The sequence below is a fragment of the Phyllostomus discolor genome, chromosome 2, assembly GCF_004126475.2.
Source record: "Phyllostomus discolor isolate MPI-MPIP mPhyDis1 chromosome 2, mPhyDis1.pri.v3, whole genome shotgun sequence".
Lineage (NCBI taxonomy): Eukaryota > Metazoa > Chordata > Mammalia > Chiroptera > Phyllostomidae > Phyllostomus > Phyllostomus discolor.
In genome coordinates this window covers 120,616,166-120,636,000 of record NC_040904.2, presented here as the reverse complement: position 1 = coordinate 120,636,000, position 19,835 = coordinate 120,616,166, and the positions used below count along the sequence as shown (strand labels likewise).

The 19,835-nt window shown below is 38.5% G+C and overlaps 1 protein-coding gene, 1 long non-coding RNA gene and 1 pseudogene across 6 annotated transcripts in view; 2 read left to right on the top strand and 1 right to left on the bottom strand.

Moving 5' to 3' along the window:
- Positions 1-19,835, top strand: part of IARS1 (isoleucyl-tRNA synthetase 1) — a 113,055-nt gene that overhangs the window by 8,735 nt on the left and 84,485 nt on the right. For all 5 annotated transcript variants that reach the window (XM_028531659.1, XM_028531660.2, XM_036018424.1 and 2 more), the window contains 3 exons: positions 3,864-3,946; positions 9,993-10,110; positions 16,390-16,537. In XM_028531659.1, the coding sequence (XP_028387460.1) occupies positions 3,864-3,946; positions 9,993-10,110; positions 16,390-16,537 (349 nt within the window). The remainder of the gene's footprint in view (positions 1-3,863; positions 3,947-9,992; positions 10,111-16,389; positions 16,538-19,835) is intronic.
- Positions 232-3,566, bottom strand: LOC118498955. Its single transcript, XR_004901445.1, has 2 exons — positions 2,945-3,566; positions 232-1,179 (listed from the first exon to the last, which is right to left on the bottom strand). It is a non-coding gene; the product is annotated as an uncharacterized LOC118498955 (long non-coding RNA).
- LOC118498954 lies at positions 6,981-9,973 on the top strand (annotated as a pseudogene).

Here is a 19,835-nt window from a genome sequence, read left to right as displayed (position 1 = left end):
AAAAAGTTTCTTAAAATAATAAAGCATAATAATTATTATTATTATTAAAATGGCTACACAAAAATTCACCAATTTTGGTAAGTTTTTTTTTAATTCACACTGATATGACAGCTATCACAATACAGTCAAACAAATTGTTTTGATTAAAGTTAAACGATAACTAAGCTCTACTACAGCCATCTTACGGGGGGAAAAAACAAATTTTTTGGTCAACCCAATTCTTTGTTTCTACAACTTAAAAAATGTCTGGCTTTTATTTTTTTCTCCTTACCCATCATCTTACCACTTTGACTTCTCAAAATTGCAGAGTTTCAGAATTCCCAATTCTGCTAATGGTATCAGGCTTCAAATATTAATCCTCATGATCAAATCAAATGTCAAATCCTATCAAGTCTTCCTTCTTAGTATCTCTTATTTAGTCATTTATTTTCATTCCTACAACCTTTCCCTAGCCTTTCACCTCTTTATTTCTGTAACCAATTAGTCTACTAATTGGTCTCTTGTTCATGTTCTTTTTGCCCATCCTGCCAAGTTACCTCTCCCACAAAACTGTTCATCTTGCCCTTTGCTCAAAACACTGAATAACTTCTCTTCATTAATGAATAAAATTTTTTTTAATCAGCTTGAAAAATCAAAGCTTTAAAATTTTCCCCTATAACTTTTCTTTCTGGTTGCCAGTAGGGAAAAATTCTGGTGATTATAATATGCATTTGGGTCTTTGTTTTCTTGTTTTTAAATTTTTCATTATGAATTAATTCAGACTTATTAAAAATTGCAAAAGTAGGCCCTGGCTAGGTGGCTCAGTTGGTTAGAGCATCGTCTTGTTACACCAGAGTTACAGGTTCAATCTCTGTGAGGGCACATAGAAGAAACAACTAATGAATGCATAAATAAGTGAAACAATAAATTGATGTTTCTCTCTTTTCCCCCCTCCCTTCCTCTCTCTAAAATTAATAAATATAAAAAATGTTGCAAAAGTAGTATGAAGAGTTCATCTGTGTTTTTCATTGACCAGGTAGCACCATCATGATCATAATATAATTATCAAAAGCAAATTACTAAAAAGAAATTAACAGTGATAAACTTGTTAGACCTTGCTGAAATTTAACCAGTTCCACTAACTTTTATTTCTGATCTGTGATCCAGTTTAGAAGCGTACGTTGCATTTAGTTGTCATACCTCCTTTTTTTAAATATATTTTATTGATTATGCTATTACTATTGTCCTATTTCCCCCTTCACTCCCCTCCACCCTGTACACCCTCTCCCACCCACATCCCCCCCTTTACTCATGTGCGTGTGTCATAAGTTCTTTAGCTTCTACATTTCCCATACTATTCTTACCCTCCCCCTATTTTCAACCTACAATCTATGCTACTTATTCTCTGTACCTTTTCCCCCTCTCTCCTCCTCCCACTCCCCTGTTGCTAACCCTCCATGTGATCTCCATTTCTGTGGTTCTGTTCCTGTTCTAGTTGTTTGCTTAGTTTCTTTTGGTTTTGCTTTAGGTGTGGTTGTTAATAATTGTGAGTTTGCTGTCCTTTTAATCTTTTCTTAGATAAGTCCCTTTAACATTTCATAAAATAAGGGCTTGGTGATGATGAACTCCTTTAACTTGACTTTATCTGAGAAGCACTTGATCTGCCCCTCCATTCTAAATGAAAGCTTTGCTGGATAGAGTAATCTGGGATCTAGGTCCTTGTTTTTCATGACTTGGAATATTTCTTTCCAGCCCCTTCTTGCCTGTAAGGTCTCTTTTGAGAAATCAGCTGACAGTCTGATGGGAACTCCTTTGTAGGTAACTGTCTCCTTGTCTCTTGCTGCTTCTAGGATTCTCTCCTTCATTTTTACCTTGGCTAATGTAATTATGATGTGCCTTAGTATGTTTCTTCTTGGGTCCAACTTCTTTGGGATTCTCTGAGCTTCCTGAATTTCCTGGAAGTCTATTTCCTTTGCCAGAATGGGGAAGTTCTCCTTTATTACTTGTTCAAATACCTGTTCAATCTGTTGCTTTTTCCTCTTCCCCTTCTGGTACCCCTATAATTCGGATGTTGGCACGTTTAAAGATGTCCTGGAGGTTCCTAAGCTTCTCCTCGTTTTTTTTGTTTTTTTTTTTTTTACTTCTTATTTGTCCATTCTTTCCTGTTTGGTTGTTTCTTTCTTCCTTCTGGTCCACTGTATTGTTTTGAGTCCCAGTTTCCTTCCCATCACCATTGGTTCTCTGTGCATTTTCCTTCATTTGTTTTATGGTAACCTGCATTTTTCCCATCTAATTTGCGCCCAAAATCAGCCAATTCTGTGAGCTTCCTGATCACCAGTGTTTTGAACTGTGCATCTGATAGATTGGCTATCTCTTGGTTGCTTAAAATGATGAGTCCTGGGGCATTGGTCTATTCCTCTGTTTGAGACATGTCTGTCTGTCTGTGTCTCTCTCTTTCTCTTTCTCTTTTTGGTCTGGTCACTCCTGTTACGGTGAGGGACGGAGCCTTAGGTTTTCACCGGGGCTGGGCACCCCAGTCGCTAGATTGTGACATATGAGGGGGCAGGGTCGAGAAGGAACAATGGCGGTAGCTCCGTCCTCCGTGGGACCTGAGTCCCTTCCCTGGGATCCTGGGTTGCGCGCTCTGCCCTGCTCCACAATCGCCACCTCACTGGGCCTGCCAGCTGCCGCTTGCGTACTCAGGGTCCACCCACTGCGATCTTGCGCGCCCCAGATGCCTTATGCGCCCAGTTCTCCCTGTTCTCTGCACTCGGCTGCTTTTCTCCGCCCCTCCTACAATACGGGTCTATTTCAACTTCTTGGCTGTCTGACTTCCATTCAGATAAATTCTCTGTCAGTTCTGGGTGTTATTCTGCCTCTAAATTGTCGTTCCAGTCTTGGTTGTGCGTGGAGATACCGTGCATCCACCTATGCCTCCATCTTGCTGGAAGTCTACTTGTCATACCTCCTTAGTCTCCTTAAATATGGAACATTCCCTAAATCTTTGTCATTTATTTCCTTGTCACTTTTAAATAGTACAAACCAGTTATTTTGTAGAAGTCCCTCAATATCTAACATTTCTTCATAATTCAGTGTAAGTTTTTCCATTTTTGGAAAAAATACTGAAGTAACATCATACCATCATGCCCTTCTCAGTCTATCACAATCAGGAGGCCTATGATACTGATGTCTCATTGGTAATGTTAACTTCAGTCACTAAGGTGATCTGTCTCAAGTTTCTTCCTTGTAAAGTCAGAGTTTTTCCTTTGTAATTAATCATTATTCGGTGGGGAGATTGCAAATACTTTGTTTCTTATACCTTAACTCAGTAGTTTTAGTAGCTATGAATGATTCTTGCCAGCAACACATATACCTGTGGTATTTGCCAGGTGGTTGGTACAATTTAAAGGCATATTAATACTTGTAAATAACATTATTTACATACAGGATAAATGCTGGAAAAAAGCTGGTTCTTAACCTTATATAGCATGTTTATTACAATATAGATTAACTTGAATCATTGATTGTTATATTTCCTCAAAATTATCCTATGTGGTGATAAAGCAAAACACATTTGCCCTGGCTGGTGTGGCTCAGTGGGCTGAGCACCAGCCTGCAACCGAAAGGTTGTACGCTCAATTCCCAGTCAGGGCACATTCTGGGATTGCAGGCCTGGTCTCCAGGTAGGGGAATTTGAGAGGCAGCTAATCGATGTATCTCTCACACATCAATGTTTCTCTGCTTCTCTTTCTCCCTCCCCCTCTCTCTAAAAATGAATAAATAAAAGCTGTTAAAAAATAATGCTTTAAAAAGGAAGTAAAACACATTGGTGTACAATATCAAAATAATCATTCTCTAATAACTAATATTTATATTCTTTTTAGTCTACTGTTACCAGACTTGGCCGATGGATTGACTTTGACAATGACTATAAAACTCTGTATCCAGAATTCATGGAATCTGTCTGGTAGGTTTATTTGAAATTGTAAATATAATTGTATGCAGGAGTGAGCAAAAGTAGATTTATAGTTGTTCAAATGGAAAATGCAACAATTAATAAATAATGCAAGAATAAACTCTGTTTTGGAGTAGTTTCTGGCCAAGATGGAGGCATAGGTAGACACACTGTTCCTCCTCAAAAAACTAAAAGGACAGCAATTTAAAAACAAAAAAGCTACCACACTGACAGGAAATCAAACTATATGGAAGTCCGACAACCAAGGAGTAAAAGAAGAAGCATTCATCCAGACTGGTAGGAGGGGAGAGATGGGCAACCGGGCAGAGAGGAGTCATGGCAAAGCGGTGGTAGAAAACCAGGTGGGCAAGGTGGCGGCTGGCAGACCCTGCAAGGTAGCAGATTGTGGAGCCAGGCGTGCGAGCCCACAGCTGGCAGACTGGCAAGGCAGCGGCTGGTGGAGCGGGTGGTCCCAGATCCACACGCAGATAAACCAGGAGAAACAGCTCGGGAGCAAGGCAGACCTTGCAACCCGGCGTCCCTGCTCTGGGAAATAAAGCCTCAAACCACCAATTGAAAACACCTGTGGGGGTTGAGGTGGCAATGGGAGAAACTCCCAGTCTCACAGGAAAGTTCATTATAGAGACCCACTGGGTCCTAGAATGGACACAAGCCCACCCACCTGGGAACCATCACCAGAAGGCCCATTGTGCTTATGGGTAGTAGCGGAAGTGACTGAAATCCAGCAGAGAGTGGAGCAAGCGCTAATGTTCCCTATCAACCCCTCCCCCACATACAGCATCACAAAGCAGCGATTTGGGTTGCCGCCCCTTATATGTAGCAGGTGTGCTGAGACCAAAAAAAAAAAATTGGCCCAAATGAAACAACAGATCAACGCTCCAGGAAAAAATACAACTAAGCTACGAAGAGGTAGCCAGCTTATCAGGTGCACAGTTAAAAACACTGGTAATCAGGATACTCACAGGATTGGTTGAATATTTTCGCAAATTACATGAAAATTGAAGGCTGTGCTAAGTGAAATAAAGGAAAATGTACAGGGAACCAACAGTGACAGGAAGGAAACTGGGACTCTAATCAATGGTGTTGAGCAGAAGGAAGAAAGAAATATTCAATCAGAACAGAATGAAGAAACAAGAATTCAAAAAAATGAGGAGAGGCTTAGGAACCTCCAGGACATCTTTAAAATATGTTCCAACATCCAAATTATAGGGGTTCCAGCAGGAAAAGGGGAAGAGTGACAAATTGAAAACTTATTTGAACAAATAATGAAGGAGAACTTCCCCAATCTGGCAAAGGAAATACACTTCCAGGAAGCTCAGAGTCCCAGAGAAGTTGGACCCAAGGAGGAATACACCCGAGACACAAGGGGCACATCATAATTACGTTGGCTAAGATGAAAGATATGGAGAGAATCCTAGAAGCAGCAAGCAAAAAGGAGACAGTCACCTACAAAGGAGCCCCCATAAGACTCTCAGCTGATTTCTCAAAAGAGACCTTACAGGCAAGAAGTGTTCCCAGTCATGAAAGGCAAGAACCTACATCCAAGATGACTATCCAGCAAAGCATTCATTTAGAATGGAAGTACAGATAAAGTGTTTCTCAGATCAAGTTAAGTTCAGGTCAAGTTAAAGGAGTTCATCACCACCAAGCCCTTATTATATGAAATGGTAAAGGGATTTATCTTAAGGAATAGAAGATCAAAAACTATGAACAGTAAAATGACAGCAAACAGTTATTAACAACCACACCTGTAGCAAAAATAGAAGCAAACAACTAGAACCACAGGAATAGAGATCACATGGAGGGTTATCAACAGGGGAGTATGTGAGGAGAGAGGGGGGAAGGTACAGAGAATAAGTAGCATAAATGTTAGGCAGAAAATAGACGGGGGAAGGTTAAGAATAGTATAGGAAATGTAGAAGCCAAAGAACTTATATTTATGACCCATGAACTAAAGAAGGGGAATGTGGGTGGAAGGGGTTGTGCAGGGCGGAGGGGAATAAAAGGAGGGAGCGAGACAATTTTAATAGCATAATAAAATATTTTTTAAAAAAATAATCTGTTTCCCTTGGCTGGCATAGCTCAGTGGATTCAGCACGGGCTGTGAACCAAAGTGTCCCAGGTTGGATTCCCAGCCAGGGTACATGCCTAGGTTGCAGGCCATAACCCCCAGCAACCGCACAATGATGTTTCTCTCTCTCTATCTCCCTCCCTTCCCTCTCTAAAATAAATAATTTTTTTTTTAAAAAAAGAAGAAAAACAGAGTCTCATAGTCAATTAAAAAGAAAATAATCTAGCCCTGGCTGGCATAGCTCAGTGGATTGAGCGTAGGCTGCGAACCAAAGTGTCGCAGGTTCCATTCCCAGTCAGGGTACATTCCTGGGTTGCAGGCCATGACCCCCAGCAACCGCACATTGATATTTCTCTCTCTCTCTATCTCCCTTCCCTCTCTAAAAAAAAAAAGTAAATAAAATGAAAATATTAAAAAAAATCGGTATCACATACAACTGTAAACCTGCTTTGCCCACCCGTGTATTAGAGTGATGATGAGTTTTTTGAATGAGTTGTTTCAATGAATTGAACATTCATTGACACATTATAATCACCCAAAGTCTATAGTTTACTTTAGGGTTCTCTGTTGTTGAATATTCTGTGGTTTGGGGTAATGACATGTAACCATCATTCCTGTATCATACAGAGATTTAATTTTTTCAGTTAATTTTGGTTTCTAGATAGGTAATAAGATATCCGTGTACTTTGTCATATATAATGTCCCCAGAAGATTGAGCAGCAAGCCATACTCAAATGCATTAATGTTTTTGCATCACAACAAAGAATGGTTCCCACTACATAGAATAAAGAATATAAATGGCATGGTATCTATAAATCATAGAATATCAATAAATCACAGAATTGTAGGCAAAGATGTGGAGAAAAGGAATCCTCGTGCATTGTTGGTGGGATTGGAAATTGGTGCAGCCACTATGGAAAAGAGCATTGAGGTTCCTCAAAAACGTTATAAAGATGGAACTGTCTTACGATCCAGCAATTCCCCTTCTGGATATCAGAAGGAAATAAAACATTATTTCAAAAAGGTACATATGCATCTCGGTTACATCTCATTACAGCGTTACTAATAGCTAAGATGGTGAAGCAACCTCACTGTCCATTAATAGATGAATGGATAAAAAAGGTAGGATGCTTATATACAATGGCATAATACTAAGCCATAAAAATATAGAACGAGATCTTATATGTGACAATGTGCAGGAACAGAGAGGGTGTTATGCTAAATGAACAAACTCATAGATAAATGGGAAAAACTGGTGGTTGCTAGATGAAAAGAGGTTAGGAGGCTAGTTAAAAAGGGCAAAGGGATTAAGAAGAACAAATTGGTAATTATAAAATAGTCACAGAAATGTATAGTATAAAATATTGAATGTCAACTTAGTGAAAACAACCCGCTAAAGTATTTTTGTCAAATTGATTGGTATATAACTTAGGGAAACTGGTTCCAGGAACTTGTTTTTTAGGGAATTAAGGCTAAGAGATTGTGTGTTTGAATTTTATACCAAGAGAAAAGTATAGTGCAGTTACTGTTCTGTAACCATTTCAAAATGGGTTTTACTTATTTACTGTTAAAAGACAACTGTTGCCATGCCAGTCTTGATTGGTGATTTAACTTGAGCCTGATACTATAGTCTGAAAACCATTACATATTATTGATGGGTAAAGAGACATCATTATTAGGGTTGTAAAATCCCTCTATACGTTACTCAGGTTAGTTATTCCAGGCAAGTTGCAAAGCTGTTTTGTAGGAAGCACTTTACTGCACTGCATTGTAGGTGTTTGTGGCTCATATTGTCTTCCTATCTACCTGCTTTCATTTCTGTTAGTCAGGATCTGTTGTACATGCTTGGCACATATTCTTTGCCTTTGTGGAACAAGACACCTTGGAGAGTTCTCAGACCATTTGACTCTGATGTGACCCTGTGGGTGCATCTCCAAACCCAAGTACTCAAGGGTAGAAGCTGATCAAATTTTCTGATGTGCCAGGGATTTTGAGAAGGCAGCTTCCCATTCGTTGAACTGCTGGGGTTCTCGTGATTAGAGCATCTAAAAACCAGGGTTTGTGTTAAACATCTGAAAGGTATATTTATGTTTGAGATTGGGGCTGTTGATCACTTAAATGTGGCTACTGTGATCAAAAAGCTAAATTTCTAATTTTAATGAATTTAAATTTAAATGTGCGGCTATGGGTAGTGTCTGTCTACATGTTGGAAACTGCAGCTCTGCATTCTACTTCTTGATTCATATAAAACATACTTGAGTCAAGGGAAAACAGCTTTTGAAGTTTGTTGGTATTAAGATGTTAGTATTCCTGAGGAACATCTTGGTATATAAGTAAGGCACATAGGCCTAGGGTAAATAAAAGAAAACGTAGGTGATACCTTTAATAATGACGGCATCAGTAACAATGGTGATCATTTAGATTGAGTTGGTGGTTTGAGTTTATAAAGTAGTTCCACATGGTCCTTCTGTCACTTACTCTGCAGCGTTACCTGGAGTAGCCAGGCTGAGCACCACAATGTCCACTCTGGAGACCTATATCAACCAGATTGTTGCTGTTATTACTTCTGATGGGAGAATGATAGAACACTGACCATTAATTTGATTGTGGTTGAAAGCCATGAATAATTTGTTCAGCTCTTCACAGGGAGTAGAACAAATGTTACTAGGGTTATATATCAAAAGACGTGTCAGTGTTGTCATCGGAGAAATCGATAAACATTCTGTGCTTGAGTTGTGAAATATTCAAGCAAAACCTCTGAACTCAGGAGCACACTGAGGAAAAATTAATGTGTGAATCTTTGTGCAGAAACTGATTATTCTGAGGGTGATATGTGGAATTTTTAAGAATGTAATTGTGCAATTTTGACTATTCATTTTACTTTGATAAATAAAACACTTTCACATTTTCTTGAATGAACGTTTCTTTTCTTTTTTTCTTTTTTTTTTTTTTTTTTTGGCCTAAAAATGTGAAGTACTTCCATGTGAATTTTCCCACCTCATGCAAAGAGCCCTGTGGATTAGGTTAGAACCCTGTTTGAGATAAAGGCAAGTAGTTGTGATTTACCTGAGATCATGCAGCTAGTTTTATTGCTCTTAGGCTTAGAAACTGGGTCATACAAAAACTAATATAACACTCTGCAGTCCTCTATGAGCGTTCTGCCTCAAAGTATATACTTTAAGATTGAGTTTAATATTGCAAAATTTATTATAAAACATCACTTTTTGAGCTTTATTTAAAGCCAAAGAGTGCCATAAAAATATGTAGTTTTCATAAACATTTATCATAGCAAAGGGGAGGGGTTTTAATTCATTTATTGTGACAAGCATGTAGGAATTGGCCTATAAAGACAAATTTTAAAGTGGGATAATTTAAGGGTTCTCCCCAGTGCATCCTAAGCATCCATTTGGGAGAGTTGAGCAGTCATAGGGATGACTGTTAACTGATGTTTGTAGTGTTGTATTGAATACATTTTGCTTAAAGCAACATGATTAAATATTCTAATAAAAGTAGGAGAAATAGATTCTAATCCTGGTGGTGTAATACTGTCCTTTATAATAAAATGTAAGCTGTAGGCAGTACACCGGAAGACTATTAAAAATAAAAACTGAAATGTCAGACATAGTGGAAATCTGTTTTTTCAGCATTCATGAAAAAGATAAATATGTATACTGATTTGTATAGTTTTACATAATTGGTACCTTACTACACAATATGGTGCCAGTTACTTTTCTCAGTCAACATTAAGTTATGAACATGTTTCCATTTCAACAGATAATGAGTACTTCTATGTCTACATAATGTCTCATTCTGATGTGTTGTAATTTACCAGAGAATCTTCAGAGACATTGTTTTTTTTTTCACATCTTTGACACAAACTATAAACGTAACCTGGCGTAAATGTTTGCATTTGGGGAAACAGTTTAGGTTATATAATTATTGTAAAACTTTGTCTCTACTTGCTAGGTGGGTCTTCAAACAACTCTATGATAAAGGCCTTGTTTATAGAGGTATGAAAGTGATGCCCTTTTCTACTGCATGCAACACTCCACTTTCCAACTTCGAATCTCACCAGAATTACAAGGTAAGTAGGACATCACTGGGCATTATGTACCTGGAAACTTAAATGATTGTCGTGATCAAGGTGACTAGTCTCGATGTAGAAGGTTGGCCCAGCGAGTCTGGTCAGTGAGATTGTTTCTTACCAAGTGCTGGTAGTGCTGCCGGCCACTGAACCAAGGCTCTGTTAATATTGAAAACAAGAGATTACTTTTTCCCTGTGAGATTTGTGAATAATGTCTTCCTTAATGTGATAGGTTTTGCTTATTTTGACCCTATTTTCATGCGTCTGGTTTACAAGTTGAGCTTTGCCCTGTTTCCCTCCTGTTACTGTTTCACAAGAGTTGGTTTGGGTGATCTTTATCCCTCACCTAAAATCTCATAGTTCATTTATTTGTTAATGGTATTTGGAAAAAATCTGATTGAAGGTTGGTATACAGTATTACACTTTTTTTTCTAATAAATGGAATATCCTGTCATTGGTTTGATAGAAGAATTTAGACATGTCTGGCATTTATAAAATACACTACCTTATCTAGACAGATCGTCAAGGCAATAAATCTTCTGAAACTATCTGAACTGTGTGTTCTCATGTGCGTATATTCAAGAGGTGTTTTCATTTCTGAAAATTTATCTAACTCTCTGTTTTTAAAGGACATTGATTTTGGGGGAAATTCTTATTTTATAGCTCAAATTTGGAAATACTATTAAAACTTGCATTTGAAAAGCACTTTTCATCTTATAGAATGCTTTTCTTCATATGTTCAGTTTGATTTTTGCAAATTCTGATGTGGGCATGATGATCCTGTTGTCTCCTAAATACCCTTCTGTGCTAGTGCTAATGATTAATTGTGTTGTACTTTTTTAAGAAAATATTTTAAGCACATACAAATGTAGAGAATTATATACTAAGTATCTTTTTTTAAATAATACCATAGTACCTTTTTTGCACCAGTCATTATTTTTAAATACTTTAAAATTTTTTAATTCTTTGATATCATTAGTGTTTTTCTTTGTCTCATAAATACCATACCTTTGTCCCTCCATTATTTTTATTTTGTTTTGTTAGATCTAAGAAAGGTTTATACATGGTAATAACTGTCTTTTTGATTTGTATTAATCTGTAGGTCTCCTTTTCTCATTCTATTCTTTTTCCTTGCAAATTACTGGTTAGGAGACAGATTTTTGTCTCGGAAAGTTTCCACAATATAAGTGTTTTAATTGTGTTTGTATGGTCTAATTTAACACATTCTTTGTCCTTTATATTTTACATTAATTGGTACTTCATTTGTATATCTGGTTTTTTCTTCATGTATGTCATTAATAGAGGTCGGTATTTGTTTATGGTTTTGGGAGTGTTGTCAAGCAGGATGGTTAAAATTCATAAACAATTAAATGTACAAATCTTAAGTGTACCATTTGATGACTTCCAATAAGTGGCATCTCTTTTTTATAAACATACATAAGATACTACAGATAACCGTTGATTATTGCTGCTTCTTTTCACTTTGTGGAAGTGGAAAGAACCACTATGTAATTTTTTATAGCTAATTTTTCTCACACAGCATTGTGTTTCTGATGGTGATCCATGTAGTGATGGGTTTTTTCTTCTAATTTCTATGTGAGTGAATATACCATGAGTTTTTTCAATACTTTTCCATTTCCTTTCTTACATCCTGGCAGGTAACTGTGGTTCTGGAATTGACATTTCTTTCCCATACATATTTTTATACTTTTACTATCTGCATAAATATCCATAAACAGTATTAGCATTGTTCTGCATGTTTTCAAATCTCATCACTGTACTTACTCTGCACCTCGTCTTTTATACTAAACAATATTTTTTAAAGCTTCTTCATCTTGATACATACATATTTAAGTTTATTTTAACTGCTTTGTAGTGTTTCATATAACAAATAGGTTACAATTTATTCATTTGGTAGACATGTGAGTGGTTTTGATGGACATTGCTGTGAACATTTAAAATATAAATCCTTGTATATTTATGCTGGGTTTCCTTCGGCATCTAAATTTTTACATGTTAGACCTTCATAATAGCTTGTGAGCTCCTACAATTTTCAAAGGTTACTCTCTTTCATAAACATTCTCTTATTGGGAAAGAGCAAGCTGTGCAAAAGTACACTGAGTTTCAGGAGCTGTTCCCAAAGGTAAACCGACTTGTGGTATATAAAATATTTATTTGTTATTTGTCTAAATTTTTAGTTTTTAGAAGTCTGGTAAGTTGGATTATTTATCAAGTTCATTCTCATTGTGGAATATTTCGAAACCATTGGAAAATTTATCCTAGTACCTAAAGGCAGTCATTATTAATATTTTATTTAGGTTTCCATTAGAAGTTTTAAGTTTTATTTTTTTACATTCATTTCTGTACTTACTAAAATTAATGTCTTACATCTTAGTGCCTATTGCCTTATTTTAGTGATAAAACCAGTTTTCTATTCCTCTATTTTCTTACTCCATATAATTGCACAAAATGAATATATCTGTGAAGCCAATACCCATATAAAAGAAAGAACCTTATGAACAGCCCTGGCTGGTGTAGCTCAGTGGATTGAGCACAGGATTGAGAACCAAAGGGTCACTGGTTCAATTCCCAGTCAGGGCACATGCCTGGGTTGCAGGCCAGGTGAACCCAGCAGTGGACATGCAAGGGGCAACCACACATTGATGTTTCCCTCTTTTTCCCCTTCCTCTCTCTCTAAAAATAAATAAATATAAATCTTTTTAAGAAAAAAAAGTTATCAGTCTATCCGTAGTTCTCCCTTCTCCTGGTCCCTTAAGTTAGTCATGCACTTCTCACCCCTACTAATAACTGCATTGATTCATTTGCTGATTCTAAGCTATATATAAATGGTTTCATACAATGTGGTTTTGTTTGTGTATGTCTGGCTTCTCTTGCTCAAGATTGTTTGAAAGTCATCCATATTGTGTTTGTAGATCACCAAATTGTTATCTAGTATTTTATTTACTTATCCTAATATTGATGGGAATTTGGGCAGTTTTCAGTTTGTGGTTCTTACCAGTAGTGCTACTGTGAACATTCTACAACTTGTCTTTAGGAGAACATATACTGTACATATATATATCTTTTAGATACATAACCAGCAGGAGTGGAATTGTTGAGTCAAAACATACACTTCCACTTAGCTTCAATACATAGGTGGCAGTCTTTAAAGGGTCATCTAGTAAACATTTTAGGCTTTGTGAGCCAAATGGCCTATCTCAAGTACTCAATTCTCTGAAAACTATTCTCTGCTCTTTAGATATATGAAAACAGGGTACAGTCAGATTTGGCTTGTGAGCTGTGGGTTGATGCCTTTCACTGTAGTCTATACTAACATAAAGTGCCCCAAAGTGGTTATACTGATTTATACTCCCACTAAACAGTTATGATTACTCTGCATTCTCTCAACACTTAGCATTTTCTTTTTTTACTTTAGCCATTCTGTAGCAAAGGGATCTGACCAGACCGCTGGGGAGCAGGGAAGAAATCCTGAGAGCCAGTATGCCCCCTCTGCCCTCAGAAGGGAGGGGTTTACCGGAAGCAATGATGGCAACCCAGGATTGAGAGTAGAAGTGGGGTTTGATAGGCATCCATGCCCCAGAACAACTGTAAACAAATGCAAGAAGCACTAACCAGAGTGCAGTGCCCCAACAAGTGAGCAGCTCATGACATAGGCTGCACAGAACCTAAGCTGTCTGTGTGGGCCAAATGCCCCACCTTGGGCCAAGATACTTGTGCCCCTGTTCACCACTGCGAAACTTCTGCCCCTTGCTGCAAAATGGCAGCCAGAAGAGGAGCAAAGACACTGGGGGGCTAACAAACATGGTAGATGTTACAGCATATAGGTTGAAAAGCCAGATGCTCCATCGTGTGTGGGTTTCTGGGCCGAGACTTTAAAATAGATCACTGGGAGAAGCACTCTCTTTTCTTTGCCTCGTGCACTTGATTGGGGTGAGGTGCAGGGGCTGGTTATGGGATGGGCGGGTGAAGGGCCCACTCAGGGCTTTTCACCTGCAGGCAGAGTCCCACACCAAGATGCATCTCACATTGCAGGCCCTTGAGATGCAGCTTCTCTGCACCTCAGGAGTCTGAGCCTATGCCCCTGCTCTCGTGCTGAGGCCAACACATGGAGGCATGGGCTGGGAACACTCACTAGCCCTGGGGCAACTCTTGGGCACAGGTGTCCCACAGATGGAGATTCTCTTGCATGACCAGTTGGAGTGATCTGGCAGTGCACACTAGGCCCCAGGGGAGAGAGAGGAAGCTAAGACAGTGGCAGCTCTGGAACCCTGAAGTGTGCACCCCAGAGACAAAGAGCCTTAAAACTAAAGAGACAGACACTTGTTAGTATAGCCTCCTTGGGTTCCAAAAGGATAGATACAGATGATGGGTAACTTCCGGGCATCAATTTGGGTTTCTGTCCTTCTGGGAACAAGGGAATTTCTGTGTTTTGTGAAAGAGGTTGACTTGGAGCAGGGATGCTCCCAGTCCCCTCAAATTTGGTACCTGTTAATAAAAACCTCTTCCTTTCCTCACCTATTTCTGTGTTATGTTTGTTCGCAGACACAGACCCCAAGCTGCTCGGTTACAATTCTCTGAATGTGTATTGGTTACCACTAAGGTTATTCTTTTCTTTATGAGCTGAGTTATTATTTGCAGCCAAATATAAGTTTCTGCCCCTTGCCACACGATAGGCAATAAGTTGACTGACAAGGTGTTGGGGCATGGAAAGCGACTTTATTCAGAAAGCCAGCAAGCCAAAACGATGGCAGATTAGCATCCTAAGAACCATATTAAGAAAGTGCAGGATTCAGCCTTTTATGTCAAGGGAAGAGGGAAACAGGAGGGGAAAGAGGTAAAAGTTATTTTATTGGCATATTACTTTATAGTTGTATTATAAAATAGTTCATTGTAATAGTGAAACCCACTATATATATATCTCTCTCTTCATACACTTAAAATGTGTTATTTGTGACTACAGCCCTGCTCCATTTAAGGATCTGTTAGGTGAATTTATCCTTGTGAGAACATCAGAGTGCACTTAACACACACTTAGATGGAATAGCATACTGCACAGCTAGACTATATGATATATAGCTTACTGCTCTGTAGGGAAGGAAAAATAAATTCCCTTTACCCTTCTGGCCTCTTCGCTAAGATATCCCTGTAATAAAAGACAGATTAACAGGAGAAAAACAAAGGCATTTAATAGTATGTGTAGCTCCTCTATATGTGAGAGGGACCCAGGAAATCTGAGTAACTTGAAGAAACGAAGAAGCCACCTTAAAATAACATCTTTTGCTCAAGTTATGTAAGAGATGTTAGGGGTGATGGGAGTCAGTTATGGTAAGTTACCAGGAAAATCAAAGAAAACAAAAGTAAGGTTGCTATGCAGATTTACGGAGTTGTCTTCTTTATTGATAAGGGTATCTAAAGATAAGGTCTTCCACTTCCTGACACAGGAAGAGGAGAAATTTACAGATGGAGACTTCCTTTACAAATGTAAATGTCTTTTGCAAAGGCAAACGTCTACTAGATTTTCAGAGCTTCTCCCCTTTCTGCTCTTTCTTTAATTGACCTGAAGTAATTCTTATCCAAAATAGATATACTTTGGGATGACATAGTCTTTTGACCTACAGCTCCTAGACTATAAAGCTATACAATGTGTTACTATACTGAATATTGTAGGCACTTGTAACACAGTGCTACTAAGACTATGTAATGCATTGCCCTGGCTGGCATAGCTCAGTGGATTGAGCGCGGGCTGGGAACTAAAGTGTCCCAGGTTTGATTCCCAGCCAGGGTACATTCCTGGGTTGCAGGCCATAACCCCCAGCAGCCGCACATTGATGTTTCTCCCTCTCTCTCCCTCTCCCCCCCCCCCCGCCCCTTCCCTCCCTAAAACGGATGAATAAAATCTTTAAAAAAAAAAGAAAGAAAGAAAGAAAAGACTATGTAATGCATTGCCTTATAACCTAAGGAAAGCTATGGCATTACTAGCCTGTCCTATAGGAATTTTTCAACTCTGTTATAATCTTTATGGGACCACCATTGTATCTGCAGTCCATTGATCAAATGCCATTTTGCAGTGTATAATTGTTAAAACTTTTAAAGTATATTAGAATATATATTTGATTTTCTTGCTATTTTATTTTTCTAAATATGGCAAGAAGTTTTTTAAAAGTTCAGTTTATTCTGAATACCAGTTTATTTTACTCTTTAGGATTAGTTTCTTTTCCTTCCATGTCTGTTAATAGATTTTGTCTCATTTTATTTCAGGATGTTCAAGACCCTTCAATATTTGTAACCTTCCCTTTGGAGGAAGATGAAAATGTATCTTTGGTTGCTTGGACAAGTACTCCCTGGACTCTCCCTAGCAACCTTGCCCTCTGTGTTAATCCAGATTCGCAGTATGTAAAGATTAAAGGTAAGTGTGAGCCTGGTTACTTATGATCAATATGAATAAAATAACTTTAACATTTTGGGAAAAAATGAAAGTTTCATTTCTTTTTGGAGTAAAAATAGAAGTTTTTAAAAAGTGTTAGGCTTAGAACAATAACCTCTAAAAAAGTTTTTTTTTCTAATCTGTTAAAGAACAATATTCAGCCAAATAAATTTGAAGGTCTAATTGGCTTTATTAAGTGGACAGTATACTAGTTAGCAACTAAAAGAGTACTGCTAAGGGTTATGCAAAATGTCAGATTTTTTTTTAAGGAAGAGGGTGAGGTAAGGGGAGCTTAGGAAAAGAAAAGAAGAGAAAAGAAGAGAAAAAAGGAAAGGAGAAGGGAAAGGAAAGGGGAAAGGAAGGGAAAAGAAAAGAAAAGATTCTTTTAGACCAGGACATCTAAGTTTCAGGGGGAGCTATTGTTTTTTTAAGATTTTGTTTGTTCATTTTTAGAGAAAGAGAGGGAGAGAAACATCAGTGTGTGCTTCCCTCTTGTGTGCCCTGACCTGGGAACCTGGCCCGCAACTTAGCAATTGAACAGGAGACCCTTTGGTTTGCAGGCCAGCTCTTAATCCACTGAGACACACCAGCCAGGGCTGTTTGTTTTTGTTTTTAGGGGAAGCTCACAGCAAATGTTTTTTTATTATACAGATTGCCTCTTTTTTTTTTCTGGTGGCGGGCTGGTGAGAACCTATTCCACAGATTAACTCATTGATGTTGACCAAATAGCTGTAGATTTTCTAGGAGAGAGTGAAACAGCAGTTAGGTCAAATAATAAACCTTGGTTTGGTATCATGGGCTTTTTAGAATGACTAAGGCCATTTTGGTTCTTGTTTTCTCTTCAACAGATTGAAAATATAACACAAAGTAGCATAGTACAAAGATATAAAAAGTAAAAATTTCTTATAATTTTCAGATTTTAGCACACCTCTGTACATCATGCTCCTGTTATAAGTGAAGTTCCTGAGATTCAGAGAGGTGGCATTTCATCATTATTAGGAATCTCTAATGCATGTGTTTTTTAAATAGCACCAAGCAATTTAGTCAGTTTAAATACTAGTTATCTGGAGTTAGCATCAGATCCCACCATTAAGGTCTCAGTCCTATAACACTGTCCCCATCATCACACCCCTACTTCAGACTCCAGTTCCAAGTCCAGGTTCTTAACCTGTGCTTCTGACTGACCCATGATCTCTTCTCAGGTTCGATTAATTTACTGAAGTGACTCTCAGAACTCAGAGAAACATTGTATTTATTAGATTACCAGTGTGTTATAAAAGGATATTATGAAGGCTACACATATGAAGAAGTTTATAGGGTGAGGTCTAAAGGGTCCCAAGCACAGCTTCTTTCCCTAGGCTAGGTTTCATCACTTAAGAAACTCAAAGTGTTTTAGCAGCTCTGCCAGAACAGGGGACTAAGACAAAATATGTGTTTATTATGAATTCTAATATTGCTGCTGATGAATGCAGCTTTAGGCCCTTGGTAGTCGCCACCAATAAATTGGACTGAGTACACACACAAGATTATGTGTACCATGCAAGGTTTATTAAAGAAAGTGTGTCTCTTAACCAACAAAGTGGTGTGCAGTTAGTGTGATTTATAAAGTACGCTCCTGAAATAGGAGAGTGGGTCACCTCCTTTGCCAACAAGGAACTGACCCACTTCTTCCCAAGAGATACCGGACCGGGGTTTTTCTGAATCTTTTGTCTCATTTTGTGGGCTTTAGGCAGCCTGAGAGGAAAAGGTGAATTCATTTGTTTAATTTTTGTGGGCTTCTTGCTGCACATGCTTAATTAGTTATATAACCTTTAAGCTTGTGCTCTGGTGCCTTTCCCACGATATCCTTGATTGCCATCTCTAGGATCAAGCAGCTGTGTTAATTCATTATAATAGCATAGTAATCACAGTATTTTGCTGGGTATAATGCACACTTTTTGTCCAAATTTTTGAGGGAAAAATAAAGATGTGCATTATACAAGGGTAGTGCCTGGAATGCACTTATATCTGTTCTTGTTTTTTGTAATTATTTGTAACAGAAAATTCCTTGTACCACAATATGTTCAAAAATAAATGCTAAAATTTCTTTAATAATATAAAAATCAAGTAACTTAAAAATAAATAAACAAATAAACACAAAAACTAAAACAAAATTTTATTTTCCTGAAATTGGGCCAAAAACATGGGTGCACATTAATACACAACAGTGTAGTATACTCTGCAAAATACAGTAGGTGGGGTGAGATGGGTTAACTGTTAAGCAGTCAGTGACATGGGATGTGAAAGAGATCACAAAGAATAAAGTGCAGAGAGTAAAGTATTTATTCACTTTCCAAGAAAGGAGAGGGGCATGGTATGGAGAGATGCTCCAGAATTGAGAAGTAGGGGCTTTGAACTTTTATTGGATTAGAAAAGACCAGGAAGTTGTTGTTTTGTGGCCCCTGAGCTGTTGGTGTAACCGAGCAAACTGGGATCTGTCCATGTATCACCTTGGTGCATAACCCAATGATCAGTGTTGAAGGAGACAGGTTTTTATTTGCAGGATTCCAACCTCAGGGGATGGGCTGGGAGCATTCCTGCTCTGAGCCCTGTTCTCCCACGAGACCCAGCACTTTCCTTGTTCCCCATCAGGTGATGAGCCAAAAACATGCCCCAAATTCCCCATATCCTTATCTGTTCATAAGCCAGCTGTGCAAACAGTTCTCCATTCTCTCTGGCATGTGCATGCACTCGTGTGTTTCAGAGTCACCATTCTCTTGCAGCAGTTCTCTCCTTCAGGATCTGGGGTACATTGTTCTTAGCCTCCATGTAGTAGTCCAGGAAAACATGTGCCAGGTTACACTGGATCATGGTGGACTCCTGGCAGTCACGCCTCCCAAGAGAGTGTCCTCTCTGTATGTCCTTCAGAGAAGCAGAAGTCAGCATTCTAGGCATCTGTCACGAATCCATGCTTGGTTCAGCAGGTTCCCACCTAGCTCAGTCAGCTGTCTCCTTACGCTTTCCTCAGCCAGCCTGGCTACTCCTCACTACCCTGGGCAGCAAGGCAGGATCGTAACTCCTGGCCAGCATGGCTTCTACCTTTCACACCAGCCTCATGGTGGACTGCTTCACTACAAACTGCATAGCTGCTTGCTGCTTTCTTTCTCAGACCTCAGCCATGAGTCTGAGAAAGGAAGCAGACCTAATGGCTGAAATTCCCCTGGCTCCTTTCTCATGGCTGCCAATCACTGCTGACCTCATGGCCAATTAGGCAGTTCTTCTATACCCTTTTGTCACAGGT